The sequence below is a fragment of the Pleuronectes platessa genome, chromosome 24, assembly GCF_947347685.1.
Source record: "Pleuronectes platessa chromosome 24, fPlePla1.1, whole genome shotgun sequence".
NCBI lineage: Eukaryota > Metazoa > Chordata > Actinopteri > Pleuronectiformes > Pleuronectidae > Pleuronectes > Pleuronectes platessa.
This window is the reverse complement of record NC_070649.1, coordinates 11324561-11344666: the sequence shown is the minus strand read 5'-3', so window position 1 is coordinate 11344666 and position 20106 is coordinate 11324561. Positions and strand designations below refer to the sequence as shown.

Below are 20106 nucleotides of genomic sequence, written 5' to 3'. Positions count from 1 at the left end.
CTTCACTCTTTCTCCCGATCGCAGAGAAAAGCCACACAATGGCAAGAACCAAGCAGACCGCCCGTAAATCCACCGGAGGCAAAGCCCCCAGGAAGCAGCTGGCCACCAAGGCTGCGCGTAAGAGCGCCCCGGCCACCGGCGGCGTGAAGAAGCCTCACCGTTACAGGCCCGGTACCGTGGCTCTGAGAGAGATCCGTCGCTACCAGAAATCGACGGAGCTGCTGATCCGCAAGCTGCCCTTCCAGCGCCTGGTGAGAGAAATCGCTCAGGACTTCAAGACCGACCTGCGCTTCCAGAGCTCCGCTGTCATGGCTCTGCAGGAGGCCAGCGAAGCCTACCTGGTCGGCCTCTTTGAGGACACCAATCTGTGCGCCATCCACGCCAAGAGGGTTACCATCATGCCCAAGGACATCCAGCTGGCCCGCCGCATCCGCGGAGAGAGAGCTTAAACTGCTGCTGCTCCACTGACCATAACAAAGGCTCTTTTAAGAGCCACTTCACTGCACTTAAGACAAAAGTTCTCCTCTGCTCTGCTTGTTATAGACTGTCAATACATAAAACACACTAAATTAATTGACTGCAGAGTTTAAAGTATATATCACTACCATTGAAGTATTAAATAAATTACACTCTGTAAATTAACTACAGTTTATTACAATAAATATTTTGACAGGTTTAATAATTCATTCTTTTTTATTTGTTTTACAACATTAACTGAAAACTTTCGTAAGAAAGGTTTCAGTAAAATATTTGTTACATTAGTAGCTCTGCAAAGAATACACATTGGAAAGTATGCAAGCTAAGACTTCAGCAGTAGCCGAGGCTCCTGCTGAAGTTGAGCCAGACTTCCTATCAGAGCCGTGGATGTGTCATGCTGAGGATGCTGTAAAGTCATTCTAGAGTTAGGACTCAATTTGATATCCATGTTTAAACAGTACATTTTACGCAACATTCACTTCAAGCTAGAATCAAATTAATATTGTGGCACATTTCTCTCATTTATTACAAAAAGTCAACAGGTTGTATCATTTATTTTGTAGAATATGTTTATGCTTTAGTGATATTTGCATTTTCTCTGCTGTCTGATTTAGTAAATACAAACTTTGGCTATTCACATTAACACTAGGATACATAATTATGTATATTATTCGAATCATTACTTGTGAAAAATAATCAGTAAAACTATTTGTCTCATGAGTGAGATATCTTTCAACCTGTCCATATTTTACCCATTGATCATTAAGTTACGAGATACATTTATTGTCCCACAGACATGTTTTCTGCAATGATCCATCTTGTGTACACAGGAGGACACACAGAGGTCTTACTTTGCATACTTTCCTATGTGTATTCTTTTCAGAGCTACTAATGTAACAAATATTTTTCACTGTAAACTATGTCATGTAGTATTGTGAAATACTAACAACTGTTTGCTGTTAGTCAATGTTGTAAAACTAAAATGCAGTTAAATGTTTATACCTGTGCAACTACTCCTTGTGCTGTACTGTAGTTACTTTACAGAAAGTAGTTTATTTAATGCTTGAATGGTATTGCTAGGTACTTTAAACTCTGCAGTCAATTCTTAAGTGTATTATATGTATTAACAGTCTTCAACCAGCAGAGCAACTAAGGACTTTTGTCTTCAGTGCAGTAACGTGGCTCTTAAAAGACATCACCTGGAAAAACCCTCTACTCCCTGTTAATAAATTAACTTTCCCTCTGTTGGTGTTGCAGTGTCTGATGACAGTTCATCAATACTTTAGTTTAATAACAGCCACTGATCAAGTTGATGCAGCTACAGAGCTCATTTCTATGACTCAAACAAGCAGCTGCAATAAAACAGGAGAAGCTGAGCTCCTGGAAAACAAAGCTTCGGAAAGAACATGGAGGAGAGTTCTTCTGGTAGTGGACTTTACTCAGGTTCACATCATTTGGAGAGCAGCTCTATCTGTTGGCTGCCTGAGGTTACTACAGCACAGTATGGTTACATGAAAAAGTTGGTATATGAAGTAATGACGATATCGCTGAACACCATGTTACATAATGCATGTGTGTAAGTAGTGGTAGGCTACTCCTTCACAGAGTCTAAAGCTATGTTTTATAATATTTGATGTTTTGATATTTACTAACTTCTTACTGTTATAATTTTAAGAAAGACATCTAATATTGTTCAATCTATCTTGACTCCCTGTAGTTAAGAACTCTGTCTCTACATATTTAGTGAAAGTGGTGATGAATGATGAGGAAACAGCTCTTTCAGGATAGACGTGTGTGGCTCTTAAAAGAGCCTTTTACCAGGATGGACATGTTTCACAGTGAGGACAGCTCACTTCTTCTTGGCTGCTGTCTTCTTCGCTTTGGGTTTGGCGACCTTCTTCGCGGGGGACTTCTTGGCAGCAGGCGCCTTCTTCACCTCCTTTTTGGGGCTCTTCGCCACTTTTTTGGGGCTCTTCGCCACCTTCTTGGGGCTCTTGGTGGGCGTCTTGGCCGCTGCTGGTTTCGTCACCTTCTTCGGGGACTTTTTAGCGGCTGCTGGCTTCTTGGCTGCCGCCGACTTGGGCTTTTTAGCCACTGCGGGTTTCTTTGCGGCGGGCTTCTTCGCTTTCGGAGCGGCCTTCTTCACCGGCTTCTGGACCTTGGTCTCCACCTTCTTGCTCATCTTGAACGAACCGGTGGCCCCGGTTCCCTTGGTCTGGACTAGGGTCCCGCTGACCACCAGCTTCTTGATGGTGGTGTTCACGCGGGAATTGTTCTTCTCCACATCGTAGCCGCCGGCAGCCAGAGCCTTCTTGAGGGCGGACACTGACGCGCCACTGCGCTCCTTGGACGCGGACACGGCCTTCACGATGAGCTCACTGACGCTGGGGCCGGCGGTCTTCGGTTTCACGACCTTCTTCTTGGCCGCTTTAACCTTGGCGGCGGGTGGAGCGGGAGCTGGAGCGGCTTCTGCCATCTTTCTCTTTGCGTATAGATCAACGACGAACTATCGGAGTGAATTACCGGACTGATGAAGAGTCCCGATCGGGAGGCGGTACTTGAACACACCATGAGAACCGTAGAGACTCAGTCGAGCCGTGGCTCCCGTGTGCAGTGTGAACGCCGAGACACTTGTGTTTTCTCTTCACTGATAAACGAGTGAAAACTCAGTGGGTGAGTGGAGCTGGAGGCTGACAGTGAGGAAGCAGGTAGCGGACTTATTTGTCTTCATATTGAAGTCATGAAGAGCTCTGATGCTCTCTGCATTTGGTCGGTGGAGCCTCCAAACACGACCCGTTCACCGCGGTGAGCAGCGCTGCTCAGCGGCTTTTCCCACTAGGTTCTCTCCTAAAATGAGTTCAAAAGCACCACAGCTCCACCAAAACCCGTTTCCTAGCTGCTCCACATGTTCGTTCAGAGACACCGAGTGAAAACAAGCACCTGCTGAGGATCTCTTTTTAATAAAATCAAGTAATTGTGCAGGCAGTAAACACACCGCTGATGGCCGAGGCTCCTGGTGAAGTTGAGCCAGACATCCTATCAGAGCCGTGAACGTTTCATGCTGAGGATGCTGGAGAGTCAGTAGCGGACCAGTTCATATCCATGTTGAATTTGTCAATATTCACTTCAAGCAATGATTAAATTAATATTGTGGCACATTTCTCTCATTTAATACCAAAAGTCAACAGGCTACATCATTTATTTTCCAGAAAATGCTTAAGCTGTAATTGAATTTGAGAATTTCTCTACTTAGTAAATACTAACTTTTGCTCATCATATTAACACTGGGATAACTGTTTCTGTATGTTATGATCATTATTATTTTTGTAAAAAGATTATTTACACATGACAAACGTTTCTGAAAACGATTTGACCCGTGTGTGAGAAATCTCTGTTAACCTGTCATTATGTTTTACCTATTGATCAATAAATCAAGTCTTCTCAGATATTAATGGCCAATAACACAATCATATTACAAAATAAGGCCTTAGTGTCAACAAACACTGTGTTTATCACGAATGTACACACGTGTGCAGTATGTGAAAGTGTTTGTGTAAATTGTAGCATGTAAACATGTAATTTTAACCATTCAAACAGACTTTATTTACATATTACTTTATATAAAAACACTATAACACATAATACTTTAAATGCTAAGACTGATTTAAAAAAAAAAAAACACCCCCCACCCCTTCACTCACCCCCATCCAAGCTCATGGCATAACACAAATAACAGTGTTGTTTTTGATCTCATAGTTTTTAACTCATGAATCAAAGGTACGAAAGCAAAGACAAATTTGAGAGATGTTCACTCTGCCCAGAAATTTGTTGAGCTTGTTAAGACTGAAATCTATATTATCCATTTGTGCGTGTCTGTGAAGCTGGCAATGAAAGTCAACTTTAAACAAAAAGCAGTTTGTTAGACGGGGGTGGGGGTAGGGGCAGTTTGGGAAGGATATGTGGGAAATATGTAGCCCTCACATGGTGACTTTTAGTAACCTTTGCTGCTTGGTGTTAATCTGGAAGCTGGTTCAAATGTGTGTGTGTCACATCGCTGTTCAAACTTGCAGCTGTCTGATAATGCCTGCTGTGAGAACTTTGAATTTGTGACATTCATTACGCTGTACTTTAACTTGTTCTCATACTTAACTTTTTATATTAAAGCATACCTCCCTTAGCTTCCACACAGAGTTCATGCAGCTGGCCCAGCTTCAGGAGGGCAGATGGGTAAGGCGTTGTTTTGTCTGGAGATGGTGCATGCTTACTGAAGACTCACAAGGTGTCATCTTAATAAATACTTGTTGAAATTAGACCAAACCGGCTCTTCTCATATTCGGGACAAACAAACACGTTGACAAGCTCCCCGTCGTTGTGGACGGACAGGTACAGTTTGCGGGGGATGAAAATACAATGTTAAGGAGGCCCCCACAAAGCCATGAGCATTTTATCCAATGTCCATATCTGCACATGAAACCAGATGAATATAGTTAAACAGAATCCAGCAGAATGTCAGGTTGTAATCAACAACACTTTCAAGCATACATGAGGTGCTTTTAAAACTAGTCAGTATCCAATGATGCCAAATGATAGGTGAACATAGTCACACTATCAGCCCGGACTTATGATAAATGTTCATGTCCATAACACTGTCAAAAACCGTTCCACACAAGCATCAAATGCTTACACTGCTGGACACTGCACTAACACGTTTGTTGGGGGTTGTGTTTTGGATAAAAAGCTATTTAAGTAGTCAACAAATAAACAAACCATACTTGGATAAATACTTGGCCACCGAGGTTACAATTTTTATTCTAATAATGTTATGGAGGGTTTTAATAGCTTGGGTCAAAAGGACTCAAAGGATAAACTATTTAAATTTGAGGATAACAGGAGGGCTAAGGGAGAAATCGTGAGCTGAGTCTTTGTGTGACCACTGTTTTTCATTCAAAGTGTCTCGATATTCATACATTGACTAAGTACTTCCACAATCAGTACTAATGCTACTCTTATTTTAAACCAAGCCTTTTTCACAGGCACTATTCCTACCTGATGGAAACGTGCTACAGTCCTACTGCTACACAAAACTGATAAAGTGTCAGACTTTAATATCTACCGTCCTACATCCAAACCTGTGGAGGCGCCAGCGCACCATAGACTTAATTATCAGCGGCAATGATGATCCACAGAGGAAGAAGACGGCTGCCTCTGTCTTCTACCAGGTCCTCAGTCAGGCCATGAATAGCTGTGGTTCCCGCGAAGCACTCCATTCACTAAATCTCATCCTACTAAAGAAAGATGTCTGGACGAGGAAAGGGAGGGAAAGGGCTCGGTAAAGGAGGCGCAAAGCGTCACCGCAAAGTTCTCCGTGATAACATCCAGGGAATTACCAAGCCCGCCATCCGCCGCCTGGCTCGCCGTGGCGGAGTGAAGCGTATCTCCGGTCTGATCTACGAGGAGACTCGCGGCGTGTTGAAGGTTTTCCTAGAGAACGTGATCCGCGATGCTGTCACCTACACCGAGCACGCCAAGAGGAAGACCGTCACCGCCATGGACGTGGTGTATGCTCTGAAGAGACAGGGCCGCACTCTGTACGGCTTCGGCGGATAAACTCACTTTCCAACAGCTCAACAACACAACGGCTCTTTTAAGAGCCACACACCGAGTCAATGAGAGCTCACATCCTCTGCTCAACACATCAGCCGTTTTCAGAGAATATGTCCTAAAATGTAAAGATATCGTAGTTATGTTATATCAAAACATCAAATAGTATAATTATTAATCAGTCTCATTTGGTCTTTAATATTAAAATATATACGTGACATTTAAAAACAGTTAATATTTATACAGTTTTATTATACTGTTATTTATATATACATATATACTATAGTGACATCAGGCAGCCAACAGATGGAGCTGCTCTCCAGATATGTGAATCAGAACAAGGTCCACTACCAGTTGAACTCTCCTCCATGTCCTGTCAGAAGCTTTGTTTTCCAGTAGCTCAGCTTCTCCTGTTTTATTGATCAGTTGAACACCAAGTTAAGTTTCAGAGTATAATTTAAAAAAACTACATTGTTAAAGTGTCGTTTCAGGACCATGGACAGAGCTGTTTGTTTAGGTGCTGAGCCTCAACAGTTTGTTGCTCTGAATGGATGTTAATGGAGACACTATATCAATACACACTAAAATAAAACACAGCACTTGATCGGTTGTGTAACCAGATGTTACCAGAGAGAAACTTTGTATTATAATTTTGTCCACTGTTCTTCAACAAACTCACTTACCAGGTTGTTCATGGTAACGCTCCTCACATATCACTGTGTTGCTCTGAGCGAGTGAGTGGGGCCCCAGGGCCTTTGTGTGTGTGTGTGCTGTCTGGGATTGCAGCGCCTGCACTTTGAAACACAACGTCTTTTAATGAAAGTCTATCTGAGTGATGTGGGCGACTTCTAACCAGCTGAAATCTCTGTGTACTGTATTAAACAGGTCTTGACGCTGCAGACAATTGGACTACACTATTCAGAGGATGCAGGCAGGACCACGTTTCTATTGAATTTGTCTAATTTAATAGATTTAAAATAATAATGACGATTATAAAAAAAATGTGACAAATTGATCACAATATCTTTTCCTTTCTTATCTTTGGGAGGGCTGTTCCCTATTGGCCAGCTACACCTGTATATGTTCCATGCACAAAGGAGCCGATACCAGTCCTGCTGATGGGTTGATGCTCTTCTACAACACACAACAAACCTTCTTGCTCCTGCACGTTTGGGTGTTCTATACTGGAGGAGCTAGATTATCTCTGCTACCTGATAGGACTTCAGGGACCGCCTCATGCTACAGGTAGTGAAAAGGACACTAGCAGAACACGAAACTTCAGAAGGTTCAGTCGGGAAGGATGAGGAGAGACCCAGACCAAAATCCATGATATTCATTCACAATCACTTGGGCTTCCTAAATGGACAGATTGATGAACCTGAAGTCGAACTGACTTGGTGTTTTACTGTGACCATTAAGTGTTCCCTTATCATTTAGAGCTGTGCATTTATCAGGTTGCTTTGGTTCAGATTGTTTTAAATGATATGTATGTGATACTAACATGAATCATAATAAGTTTCAGACATCTTGCATATCTTAACCCCCCAAATGTTCCCGTTGAGAATACAACACTTCAACCTCTGTCCGCAGCAGAATAATAGACTCATGAATATGGAGACACTCCCACGTGCTGTTACACTGGCGCTCCACATTCAGCCAATGACAGAGAGGGAACGGCACATAATGATTTGCATGTGATGTGTTCAAATACAGCCTGGCTACCAACGTCTGTATTCATTTGAACGGAAAAAAAAACTCGTGACAATGCCTGAAGTAGCGAAGCCCGCGCCCAAGAAGGGCTCCAAGAAAGCGGTGGCGAAGGCTCCCGGTAAGGGCGGAAAGAAGAGGAGAAAGTCCAGGAAGGAGAGCTACGCCATCTACGTCTACAAGGTGCTGAAGCAGGTCCACCCCGACACTGGGATCTCCTCCAAGGCCATGGGCATCATGAACTCCTTCGTGAGCGACATCTTCGAGCGCATCGCCGGTGAGGCCTCTCGTCTGGCTCATTACAACAAGCGCTCCACCATCACCTCCAGGGAGATTCAGACCGCCGTCCGCCTGCTGCTGCCCGGGGAGCTGGCTAAACACGCCGTGTCTGAGGGCACCAAGGCCGTGACCAAGTACACCAGCTCCAAGTAAACCACTCTGCGGAGACATCAAACCAACGGCTCTTTTAAGAGCCACACACTTTCTCTATGGAGACAAACTGTCCTCACTCTAATGACATGTCCATCAATATGTAAACAGACACTCTTAACTTATGTAACTGTGGTCAATAAAATTGAAAAGAATAATCCTGTTGAATACATAAACACCATGCATATCTTCTACAATTGAAATTAATTGTTTTTAAATCCAATTGCAGTTTTCTACTGCAGGACGTGTTGTCCTCTTTCTCAAATCGGTGATCTGTAATTCATGAGGTGTTGTTTTTTCCCCTGGTGGTGATAATTGTATTTGTAAAGAAGCTCATGAAATCATTGCTCCTCAGGTTCACAGGGATAGATGTATTGTTTGATCAATGACTGCTATTTCTCAGTGCTTTCTTATCATATATATATTGGGATATCTTCCATGGCTAGGTGAATACAATTTTGGTTGTTGGAATGCCACATCCTCTCCAGCTGCTGTGATATCAGTTTTAAAACAGGTCTGTGATTACTAAACCATGGAGCTAATCTCCTGAGGGTAACTTACGTGTTGTTACCGACACATGACTGACTTTAGGGTCAAAGGCAAACATTATTTAAAGTCGTTTACAGTATTATCAAGCTTGACAAATATACCTTTTTTGCTTACTACTCTGTTTATATTGAGCAACATTGAGTGAAATCTGTGGTCAAACCAATATACATGTCTCCCTTAGCCATCCTGTTATCCTCAAATTGAAATACTTATAATTCTAAATAAATTATAATAGAAAATTGTAACTTAAGTGTACATTTCAAGTGGGTTTTTTTTATGATGTACTACATGATTAAAGTATTGTTGAATGATTCAAATAACATGTTTACATGCTACTATTTACCCACAGCAATGTACACAAACACTTGTGTACATTATGCATACACAGTGTGTTTGTTGACACTAAAGCCTTAGTTTGTAATATGAATGAGTTATTGTCTATACAAGTCTGAGAATATTTGATCTTGATCAGTGGGCAGCCATGCTCTGTGTGTCCTCCTGTGTACACCAGATGGGTCATAGCAGAAAACAAATACCCCCCCTTGCATGTTGTGTGTTTTTGCATGTGTGTGGAACAATAAATGTATCTCGTATCTTATTGATCAATGGGTAAAATATGGACAGGTTGAAAGATATCTCACTCATGAGACAAACAGTTCTACTGATTATTTTAAACAAGTAATGATTCGAATAATATACATAAACATGTATCCTAGTGTTAATGTGAAGAGCCGAAGTTTGTATTTACTAAATCAGACAGTAGAGAAAATGCAAATATCACTAAAGCATAAACATATTCTACAAATTAAATGATACAACCGGATGACTTTTTGTAATAAATGAGATTGATTAATATTAATTTGATTCTAGCTTGAAGTGAATGTTGCATAAAATGTACTATTTAAACATGGATATCAAATTGAGTCCTAACTCTAGAATGACTCTCCAGCATCCTCAGCATTACTCATCCACGGCTCTGATAGGAAGTCGGGCTCAACTTCAGCAGGAGCCTCGGCTACTGCTGAAGTCTTAGCTTGCATACTTTCCGATGTGTATTCTTTGCAGAGCTACTAATGTAACATATTTTACTGTAACCTTTCTTACGAAAGTTTTCAGTTAATGTTGTAAAACAAAACAAAAGGATGAATGATTAAACCTGTAAAAATATTTCTTGTAATAAACTGTAGTTAATTTACAATGTGTAATTATGTAACACTTCAATGGTAGTGATATATACTTTAAACTCTGCAGTCAATTAATTTGATGTGTTTTATGTATTGACAGTCTATAACAAGCAGGGCAGAGGAGAACTTTTGTCTTAAGTGCAGTGAAGTGGCTCTTAAAAGAGCCTTTGTTATGGTCAGTGGAGCAGCAGCAGTTTAAGCTCTCTCTCCGCGGATGCGGCGGGCCAGCTGGATGTCCTTGGGCATGATGGTAACCCTCTTGGCGTGGATGGCGCACAGATTGGTGTCCTCAAAGAGGCCGACCAGGTAGGCCTCGCTGGCCTCCTGCAGAGCCATGACAGCGGAGCTCTGGAAGCGCAGGTCGGTCTTGAAGTCCTGAGCTATTTCTCTCACCAGGCGCTGGAAGGGCAGCTTGCGGATCAGCAGCTCAGTCGATTTCTGGTAGCGACGGATCTCTCTCAGAGCCACGGTACCGGGCCTGTAACGGTGAGGTTTCTTCACGCCGCCGGTGGCCGGGGCGCTCTTACGCGCAGCCTTGGTGGCCAGCTGCTTCCTAGGGGCTTTGCCTCCGGTGGATTTACGGGCGGTCTGCTTGGTTCTTGCCATTTTGTGGCTTTTCTCTGCGATCGGGAGAAAGAGTGAAGCGGTAGAGAGACACTCTGCTTTTAAACCGCGGAGCCAGCCCTGAAATGGTGACGCTGCTTCAGATCGGTTATAGGCTCCTCCTCGGGTACTCTTTGTTCGACAAAGGGGTCGGCCATCCCCCGCTGCTCTGCTGGAGGCTTCTATTCTGGTTGGTCTGGCATGAACCGTCCCGCTCGATCCGCGGATATATAGCGGAGTGTTCGAGCGTTTCACCACAGTTTCTCTTCACGTGTGTTAGGAAACAAACGACATCCAATATGTCTGGCAGAGGCAAAACCGGGGGAAAGACCAGAGCGAAGGCAAAGACTCGCTCTTCCCGCGCTGGGCTCCAGTTCCCCGTCGGTCGTGTTCACAGGCTGCTGCGTAAAGGCAACTACGCACATCGCGTTGGTGCCGGCGCCCCTGTCTACCTGGCGGCTGTGCTGGAGTACCTCACCGCTGAGATCCTGGAGCTGGCTGGAAACGCCGCCCGCGACAACAAGAAGAGCCGTATCATCCCCCGCCACCTGCAGCTGGCCGTCCGCAACGACGAGGAGCTCAACAAACTCCTGGGCGGAGTGACCATCGCTCAGGGCGGCGTGCTGCCCAACATCCAGGCTGTTCTTCTGCCCAAGAAGACCGAGAAGGCCCCCAAGTCCAAGTAAAGCAAAGCTGCTGGAAACCACCGACACAAAGGCTCTTTTAAGAGCCACACACTCTCCTCTAAAGAGCAAAACTCCTCACACACCAACGTCATTTAGGGATGATTTATGCTTGCACATTAGCCGTCAATACTGGAATGGTTATTATGTGTCAGATGTTAAGAGAGGAATCCAGTGCTCATCTGGAATCTTCATATAAATAATACGTACTTCAAATTTCAATAAGCCTAATGTACATGGATCCACGGCATTAAAGGAACATGCTTTTATCTGTCAAGATGAACAATATAAATGCACAAACGACACAAGTTCATATTTGTCAAATGAAAAGTAATGTGGCTATAACAGATGAAATGATCCCTCAACGTCTGATATGCTGCATGATGCAAATCTTGGGGAAGAGGTAGTGATAATTATTTATTAGAATTATTACTAACTATTATTTACAGAGTAATGTTTTCATAATTAATAACTCTGATAGTTTTAATGAATCTGTAAAATCAGTTTTTTAAGTTAGGTGATGTGTGTCAGGTCACATGTGGGATTATAGACGTGTTTCACATGAATCAGGTTTTCATTCAAACAATTGACCAAGTCCTCTGTTGTATTAAAGTGCCCCAGTAAACCTGACAGTGATCCAGCATGCGCAACACCAGGACCATGAAACAGAAGCACAAAAAATGTAACACTCAGCCATCATTATTATTATTGTATACATTTCCTCCTGTGATTCTTCTGGTGTGACAGTGATGAGGCTGTCCTGAAGGAGCTCTGTTGCCTTCTGAATGGTTTGGATTCCTCCATTAAATTTTATTTGCCTTTTATTGTCATTGTACAGCACTTTGGTCAGTTATGCTGTATTTAAATGTGCTCTATAAATAAATTTGAGTTACTTACTTTTACTTACTTAAACGTTTTGAGCATTTAAGTTTACTCTTGTTTCCAAGACGAGCGTGACTCTGATCAATTCAACCAGAAGCTCCACTTGTTTTCGGAGGCTCTTCTTCACTGAACTCAAATAGCTTTGGCCTCATCAGGTGAGCTGATGAGGCCAGATCATAATACTTTGCCGTCTTTAGAGACATGCACATGCACAGCCATTTATGTCATACAAACCTGCTCAAACACACCGAACACACATTAATTATATAATAATTTAAGCAATGGTGACGATCAGGAACTCAAATAATAACTACATATGTCCTTCACCGAGTTGCCCCTCAGGCTCAGGGTTCTATTTGAATTTAATGAGGCAGGTCAGCTGACATGGGAAGCTGTCATTGGTCAGTCAGAAAAAAAATCAGTCAGAAAAGATTAGCAGCACATGTAGTGGCTCTGTTTGAATTTATATATGCTCTAAATGGCCGTGCGTGTATAGTATTCATGTTAATGTCTGTTTGTTAATCTTTTTGAATTAAGAGATTAGACAGATCATTTTAGCAACATGATAGATTTATTTTGCTTGACCATAGATGTATTATGGTTTTATTACCATTCTCTCATGTGCTTGAATGACAGATGGAATGAGTAATGTCGACAACACTTCCTTAATTGTGGTAACACAATATTTTTTAGTGTAGTTGTCTAGATACAGTCATCTAATTTTTCACCTACGTGTGTTTCTGCACAGACTTGAAGCGTAAAGCGGCTGCACTCTGCTCCACAACATCCATTCAGGGCATCACACTGTTGAAGTGCAGCACCTAAACAAAACAAACATCTCTGTCCATGGTCCTGGAACAAGATTAAAACAATTAAGTATGTTTTTATTATACTCTGAAAAATGCACTTAGTGTTTTAATCATAAATCTGCGAAAAAGCATCACCTGGAAAAACCCTCTACTCCCTGTCAGTAAATTTAACCACATAACTTTCCCTCTGTTGGTGTTGCAGTGTCTGATGACAGTTCATCAATACTTTAGTTTAATAACAGCCACTGATCATTTTGTTGCAGCTACAGAGATCATTTCTATGACTCAAACGAGTAGCTGCAATAAAACAGGAGAAGCTGAGCTACTGGAAAACAAAGCTTCGGACAGGAAATGGGGGAGAGTTCATCTGGTAGTGGACGTTGTTCCGGTTCACATCATTTGGAGAGCAGCTCCATCTGTTGGCTGCCTGATGTTACTGCAGTACAGCACAGTTATATGATGTGAAGCCGGAATTGACATTTTTCTAAGCAGCTGTCACTTATATATTTTGCAAGGAAAGACACAAGGAAACTACGATAAATATAACAACAAAGGTACAATATTTAATAAGTATGGTATATGAATTCGAACGGATATCGCTTAACATAATTTTACATGATGTATGTGTGTGTGTCAGTAGTAGTCTGCCTCTCCTTCACACAGAGTCTAAAGCTATTTGTTATATTATTTAATGTGAACCAACTTCTAAATCTTAACATTGTAAGATAGACATTTAATATATTCCTGTCTAGCTTGACTCGCTTTAGTTATGAACTCTGTCTCTACATATGTATTGACAGTGGTGATGAATGATGAGGAAACAGCTCTTTGTGGATAGACGTGTGTGGCTGGCTTTTACCAGGATGGACATGTTTCACAGTGAGGACAGCTAACTTCTTCTTGGCTGCTGTCTTCTTCGCTTTGGGTTTAGCGACCTTCTTCGCGGGTGCTTTCTTGGCAGCAGGGGTCTTTTTCACCACCTTCTTGGGGCTCTTCGCCACTTTCTTGGGGCTCTTCGCCACCTTCTTGGGGCTCTTGGTGGGCGTCTTGGCCGCTGCTGGTTTCGTCACCTTCTTCGGGGACTTTTTAGCGGCTGCTGGCTTCTTGGCTGCCGCTGACTTTGGCTTTTTAGCCACTGCGGGTTTCGAGGCGGCGGGCTTCTTCGCTTTGGGAGCGGCCTTCTTCACCGGCTTCTGGACCTTGGTCTCCACCTTCTTGCTCATCTTGAACGAGCCGGTGGCCCCGGATCCCTTGGTCTGGACCAGGGTCCCGCTGACCACCAGCTTCTTGATGGTGGTGTTGACGCGAGAATTGTTCTTCTCCACATCGTAGCCTCCGGCAGCCAGAGCCTTCTTGAGGGCGGACACTGACGCGCCACTGCGCTCCTTGGACGCGGACACGGCCTTCACGATGAGCTCACTGACGCTGGGGCCGGCGGTCTTCGGTTTCACGACCTTCTTCTTGGCCGTTTTAACCTTGGCGGCGGGTGAAGCTGGAGCGGCTTCTGCCATCTTTCTCTTTGCGTATAGATCAACGACGAACTATCGGAGTGAATTACCGGACTATTGAAGAGTCCCGATCGGGCGGCGGTACTTGAACACATCATGAGAACCGTGGAGACTCAGTCGAGCAGTGGCTCCCGTGTGCAGTGTGAACGCAGAGACACTTGTGTTTTCTCTTCACTGATAAACGAGTGAAAACTCAGTGGATGAGCGGAGCTGGAGGCTGACAGTGAGGAAGCAGGTAGCGGACTTATTTGTCTTCATATTGAAGTCATGAAGAGCTCTGATGCTCTCTGCATTTGGTCGGTGGAGCCTCCAAACACGAGCCGTTCATCGCGGTGAGCAGCGCTGCTCAGCGGCTTTTCCCACTAGTTTCTCTCCTAAAATGAGTTCAAAAGCACCACAGCTCCACCAAAACCCGTTTCCTAGCTGCTCCACATGTTCGTTCAGAGACACCGAGTGAAAACAAGCACCTGCTGAGGATCTCTTTTTAATAAAATCAAGTAAATGTGCAGGCAGCAAACACACCGCTGATGGCCGAGGCTCCTGGTGAAGTTGAGCCAGACTTCCTATCAGAGCCGTGAACGTTTCATGCTGAGGATGCTGGAGAGTCATTATAGAAGTAGGGCTACATTTTATATCCATGTTGAATTTGATCAAATATTTATTTAAAGCCATGATTATCATTATTTGTGTAAATAATCATTAAAACCTGACAAACGTTTCTGAAAAAGAGAAATGTGTGAGAAATCTCTGTTAACCTGTCGTTGTATGTTACCTTTTGATCAATAGATCAAGTCTTCTCAGACTTTTATAGCCAATAACACATTCTTATTACAAATGAAGGCCTTAGTGTCAACAAACACTGTGTTTAACCAGAATGTACACACGTGTGCAGTATGTGAAAGTGTTTGTGTAAATTGCAGCGTGTAAACATGTCATTTTAAGCATTCAAACAGACTTTATTTATTGTGACGACCCCTTCTCACCTGGACACTAGGTGTCCCTGTTCTTCCGTTCCCAGAGCTACAGGTGGAGTGGAAATAAACGACAATCAGTGCACATCTCGGCCAGGTGTGCTCTGGCCAGCACCCTTCTCTGTTTTGTTTTTGGAGACTTTGGTTGTTGCTTATAATTTATCCTGTTAAATAAATATCCTGAAACAGTAACAGTTCACCCGTGTCGTCTCCCTCATTGTCACAGTCGTGAGCCGGGCTGTGACGTTCATCTTTACAGATCTACTTCTATTTCAAACACACACACTTCACATTTCATTCGGGGCTACTTAATACTAAAATATTATATACATCATTATGCACACATAATTATAAGTATGACGAAAAGTAGTGGCATTGCCTATCGATGGTGTCTTACATCATGGTGTAATCTTTACCTTCTTTTTCGGCCAAAGCAAAACACCCACACTCTCTTGTTTCTCCTCAGATTGTATAAATATTTCAGCTTTGCAACCGGTACATTTGGTATAGACATAGGCGCAGAGGCATAGAAATGGCCCAGCTGAGAAATCAAAGGAATCTTAGGCATCATAGCAATCAATGACACTGTGACATTAAAGCAAACTGAAAACAAAATAGAATAACTTGACTAATGAAATTCTTTGTAGTTTAAAAGTTTTTTCCCAAATTGATTTTATTCGTTTGAAGGAGTTCCCATTTACTTAAATTGTACTGGATTCGGCTACAATGCTTTTTACCCCTGAAACTCCAAAACTCCAAATGGGATCTACATTTGACTGTTTGTATTCCAGAAAGCTACAAAATGTATTTATATTTTTACTTTATAGGTATTGTAACTGTATTTACACAAGCTTAACTTATACACATAGGTAACCTTAAAAACGACGTTCTTATGCAAAATATTTTTATGCTGTGTCACCAATCAAGAGGAGGATGTGGTCGAGTACCAACGTGGCCGACGGGACAAGATTCCTCAAGCTAAAATTCAATAATCAGGTCCAATCACTGCCGTACTCAGCCAGATTCAATACTGCGCTGGGAGCGGACTACTTTAGAGTAATTCACGACAAGCAAATAAGAGTATGCAGGATGTTTGTACAGCCGGGACATATACTAAGGGAATGCCCGGAACAATACTAAATGCACCCTGTGTTTAAATAAATTGGAGGAGTGTGTGTGCAACACAAGTGAAACAGAGGAGGTTCAAGATGAGTCTGGGGACAGTGAGGAAGTCAGTCTGAGCGAGGAGAGCACAGGTGAAGAGGAGGAGGAAATGGAGTGCGCGCAGGAAGAGGAGGCGGCTGGTGCGACCAGTGTGTCGAGGCCTGGCGCGAAGCGGGAGGGAGGAGGAGAAAAAAAGGAGCGGAGGAAAGTGCAGAACTGGGAGTCAGCTTGCTAACAGGGGAGCAAGGGGAGAAAATAACTGAACGAAAGACAAAAAAACAGAACGAAAACAGCACGGACTGCGGAGAACGGGACAGCACGGCGCGGCAGTCAGCTACATTGATCCAATGTAGGACTGTCATCTGTCGCGGTTTGAGGAAGTTGTCAGAGAGAAGGTTCTCGTGCAACTGAGGTTTACTAATGGTGTGATTGGACTCATGAGAGGTGTTGTTCCTTTAAATATAAGGTAATTGTACCTGTTGCTCTTTTATATGTAAGTCAAATGATCAAATAACCTATATTTATATTATATATATATATATATATATAAATAATAACAACAACAATAATAAACAAATATTTCTTATTATTACCCTGATGTTAATATGTAACATCATCTCTTTTATATCTAAGTCAATTGTACGTGTTGCTCTTTCATATGTAGTCAATTTAACCTGTTGCTCCTTTATAAGTAAGTTAAATAATCAAATAACCTACAGTATCAAAGGACCCAATTATCTATGTGACATGACAGCATCATAGGATCAAATAATCTAAGGATATCATCTTTGAATTGATTTGAACAGTGTTACATAATATATATATATATATATATATATATATATATATATATATATATATATAGTATATATAATACAAATAATAACAATAACAATAATTAAACAAATATTTTTTGTAATTACTCTGTTGTTAATATTTAACATCATCTCTCTTCGTACTTTAGCTGAATTAAGTTTCAATTGATAATTTAAATTGATTTCCCTTCAAATCTATCTATGGCCTCAGATGATCTGCTGATTTGTTCTGAGAGAAAAGTGTTTCCTCACAAACAGATATCGGCTCTAATGTCACATGACTGTTTGGGATCATGTGATGCAGATGTAGAACCTTTTCTCTGATGAACTGAAGTGACAGGACTGGATCTGATCGTCACAAAGTGAGTTCTCTATACGTAGAAGATCCTAAAGAGTAAAGTAGGGGTCAATCAATGAGTGTGTGGTTTCAGTCACACTTCAGATCTCAGGATAAGAATACACTTTTCTGTATACACTGAAGAGTACACTGAAGGAAGTTCAGCTCTTACTCCTCTACATCTCCGTGGGGCCGGTGCACGAAGCTGTTTGTGCATCTGGGTCCTAAATATGATGTTAGTATTCAACTAATCTGCAACAGCAAATACATTGTGTACATAACTGTGACCTGATTCACTGAGTTGTGAGACCACGTATTCGGTCCTGGTTCTGCTGGGGTCGTTCTGTGTGGAGTTTTTTGTTCTTTCTTGTGATTAGACATTAGCTTTGTTTAACCATCCAAGGAAAACAATGGGACGTCCAGTGATGACAGAATCCTTCGTTTAGGGTTTGCAGTGAATTGAACGTGCGTTAGAAACGTCATAAGTTTTACTTTGCATAAAAACGATTCTCTATCTCTCTTTGCTTTGAAACAGACACCATTTAAAGTCTTGTTGTATATTTTGTTCCCACTTGGCTCAACGACCTCGTACGTCTGACAGAGCTTCGTCCAGAGGTTTAGATTCAGCCTCATAATGTGGAGGTTTAGGTTCCTTAGTGTTTTCAGTGAAAGATTTTGCACAAAGTTGATCAGTATTTCTTTTTTTAAATTATCAGTACTTGTCCCAAACATTTTTTGGACTCTAGGGTTCAAGTGGAATGTCTGTATTTTTCTAATATCTATTCTCTGGAGAGATCTTTGTAGAGATCATCTTTTATCTAATAAATTGTGTATTCAAACAAAGTTTTTAAAGTTGTGGAGTCCCCAATGCAAAGGGTGCAGTTGTGTGGTTAAAAAGGCTGGAAACGGTGAGATAAGACTAAATTTGCAACAATGATCAAATCTTCACTTTTTTCATCACAGAGATGCTCTGGGTTGCACAAAAAGGCTGGAAACGGTGAGATAAGACTACATTTGCAACTATGTTAAAGGTTTGTAGGTTTTATGGACTCAAGCTAAAAAAAAACTGTGCTATTTGGCTGCCATAATAAAAACAGGGTCAGTGAAATTACTTGATACCTAACATGCAGGCAGTGGTTGTTTATCAATCAATCAATCAAAATGTATTTGTATAGCCCATATTCACATATCACAATGTGTCTCATAGGGCTTGAACATGGTGTGAAATCCTCTATCCTTAACCCTCAACAAGAGTAAGGAAAAACTATTTAAAAAATCCTTTAACAGGTGTCGTAGAATTTTCTCTATAGTCAAGCACAAGTCATTGCAATTGTTCTTTCTGGTAGTTTAATTCAGCATCTGCAGATGGGCATCAGTGTACAAGACCATGGCAAAGATTTCATACAATGAGCAATGACATACAGAACACACATCCCTCTTATACAGTTACAAGCTCCTCCTGGAGAGGAACACATGTTATCAATTAACCTCTTTGATCCTTAGAAATAGGTGATCAGTATCCTGTCTTCTACTTGGTCTCAAGCCCCTCGAGTCAAACATCTGTTTTCAAGGATCGCTTATCAGTGTTTTACAACCCACTAACATCCCCCTCCCTGTGAAGTGTTTGTTAAGTGACCCTGTAAGTTAGGAAGTAATATAACCATCAATTGCTTAAGCAAAACACCCTGATTCCTAAGGGACTGCATTTGCTCATCTTTCTATACATCAAAGTAGTTCCTTCCATCAATCAATGCCCAAATGGTAAAATTCCCGTCACACAGGGTAAAAAGGACATAGAAACATCAGAGAGAACCACATGTGATCACCTTCTTTTGGCAGTAGGTGGTGCGGGAGGTTTGGTCTCTGCGGAAGGGTACTTTGGTCCGGTTCAGTGAAATTTGACAAGGTGTCAAAGGGAGTACTCGACAAGGCAGCCAGCACCCTGCCACTTCAGCGTCCTTCTTCCTCACCAGCGAATAAACTCTGTTCATTTACCCACCAACAACCACTCTGTGTCTGCTTTGGGGTCCGAAACCTTCCCTTAAACCTAACAGCTGGACCCCGCTAACTGATCATGCATTACAGTCCACCCCATCAAGTGAGACCCCATTGTGAAAACTTTATCCAAATGGAATTTGGTTTAAAACGAACATTACCTCCTTTTGGAAGTAGGTGGTGCTATCGCTATCACTATATTATACTAATAGATCTGTTCAGGTCAAAAACACTCTTTTCTATCTTCAGATAGTATAAATCTATCGTCTTTGCATCTACAAATCAAAACATTTTAAAATCACTGGCACTGTGACATTAAAGCAATTTGACAACAAAGAATTATTAGCTTAATGAATCCTATGAAGCGTTCTTTTATATATATATACAGCTCA

General features: G+C 42.0%; 6 protein-coding genes across 7 annotated transcripts in view; 3 read left to right on the top strand and 3 right to left on the bottom strand.

Annotated features, from left to right (window-relative positions):
• The window catches only part of LOC128431094 (uncharacterized), an 870493-nt gene extending 863815 nt beyond the window's left edge, over positions 1–6678 (top strand). Inside the window, exons 4-6 of the mRNA XM_053417316.1 lie at positions 32–367; positions 857–868; positions 5769–6678. Coding sequence (XP_053273291.1) covers positions 32–367; positions 857–868; positions 5769–6084 — 664 coding nt within the window. The 3' untranslated portion in view covers positions 6085–6678. The remainder of the gene's footprint in view (positions 1–31; positions 368–856; positions 869–5768) is intronic.
• LOC128431097 (histone H1-like) lies at positions 1966–3007 on the bottom strand. The gene has a single exon (XM_053417326.1). It carries the CDS (start codon positions 2951–2953, stop codon positions 2327–2329), a length of 627 nt encoding a protein of 208 aa, XP_053273301.1. The 5' UTR covers positions 2954–3007; the 3' UTR covers positions 1966–2326.
• A 1071-nt stretch (positions 6679–7749) lies between the features above and the next one.
• Positions 7750–9517, top strand: LOC128431110 (histone H2B). The gene has a single exon (XM_053417338.1). The coding sequence runs from the start codon at positions 7843–7845 to the stop codon at positions 8215–8217; it is 375 nt and encodes a 124-aa protein (XP_053273313.1). The 5' UTR covers positions 7750–7842; the 3' UTR covers positions 8218–9517.
• Positions 9518–10142: 625 nt separating this feature from the next.
• LOC128431105 (histone H3) lies at positions 10143–10553 on the bottom strand. Its single transcript, XM_053417331.1, has one exon. The coding sequence runs from the start codon at positions 10551–10553 to the stop codon at positions 10143–10145; it is 411 nt and encodes a 136-aa protein (XP_053273306.1).
• A 20-nt stretch (positions 10554–10573) lies between these two features.
• Positions 10574–14252, top strand: LOC128431098 (histone H2A-like). The gene has a single exon (XM_053417327.1). It carries the CDS (start codon positions 10637–10639, stop codon positions 11234–11236), a length of 600 nt encoding a protein of 199 aa, XP_053273302.1. The 5' UTR covers positions 10574–10636; the 3' UTR covers positions 11237–14252.
• Positions 12665–14498, bottom strand: LOC128431096 (histone H1). Of its 2 annotated transcripts, none has more exons than XM_053417324.1 (2): positions 13784–14498; positions 12665–12967 (listed from the first exon to the last, which is right to left on the bottom strand). In XM_053417324.1, the coding sequence occupies exons 1-2, from the start codon at positions 14433–14435 to the stop codon at positions 12915–12917; spliced, it is 705 nt and encodes a 234-aa protein (XP_053273299.1). In that variant the 5' UTR covers positions 14436–14498; the 3' UTR covers positions 12665–12914. The 2 variants fall into 2 exon arrangements, with proteins under 2 accessions (XP_053273299.1, XP_053273300.1); XM_053417325.1 differs by having other exon boundaries at positions 13819–14498.
• Between the last annotated feature and the right edge of the window lie 5608 nt (positions 14499–20106).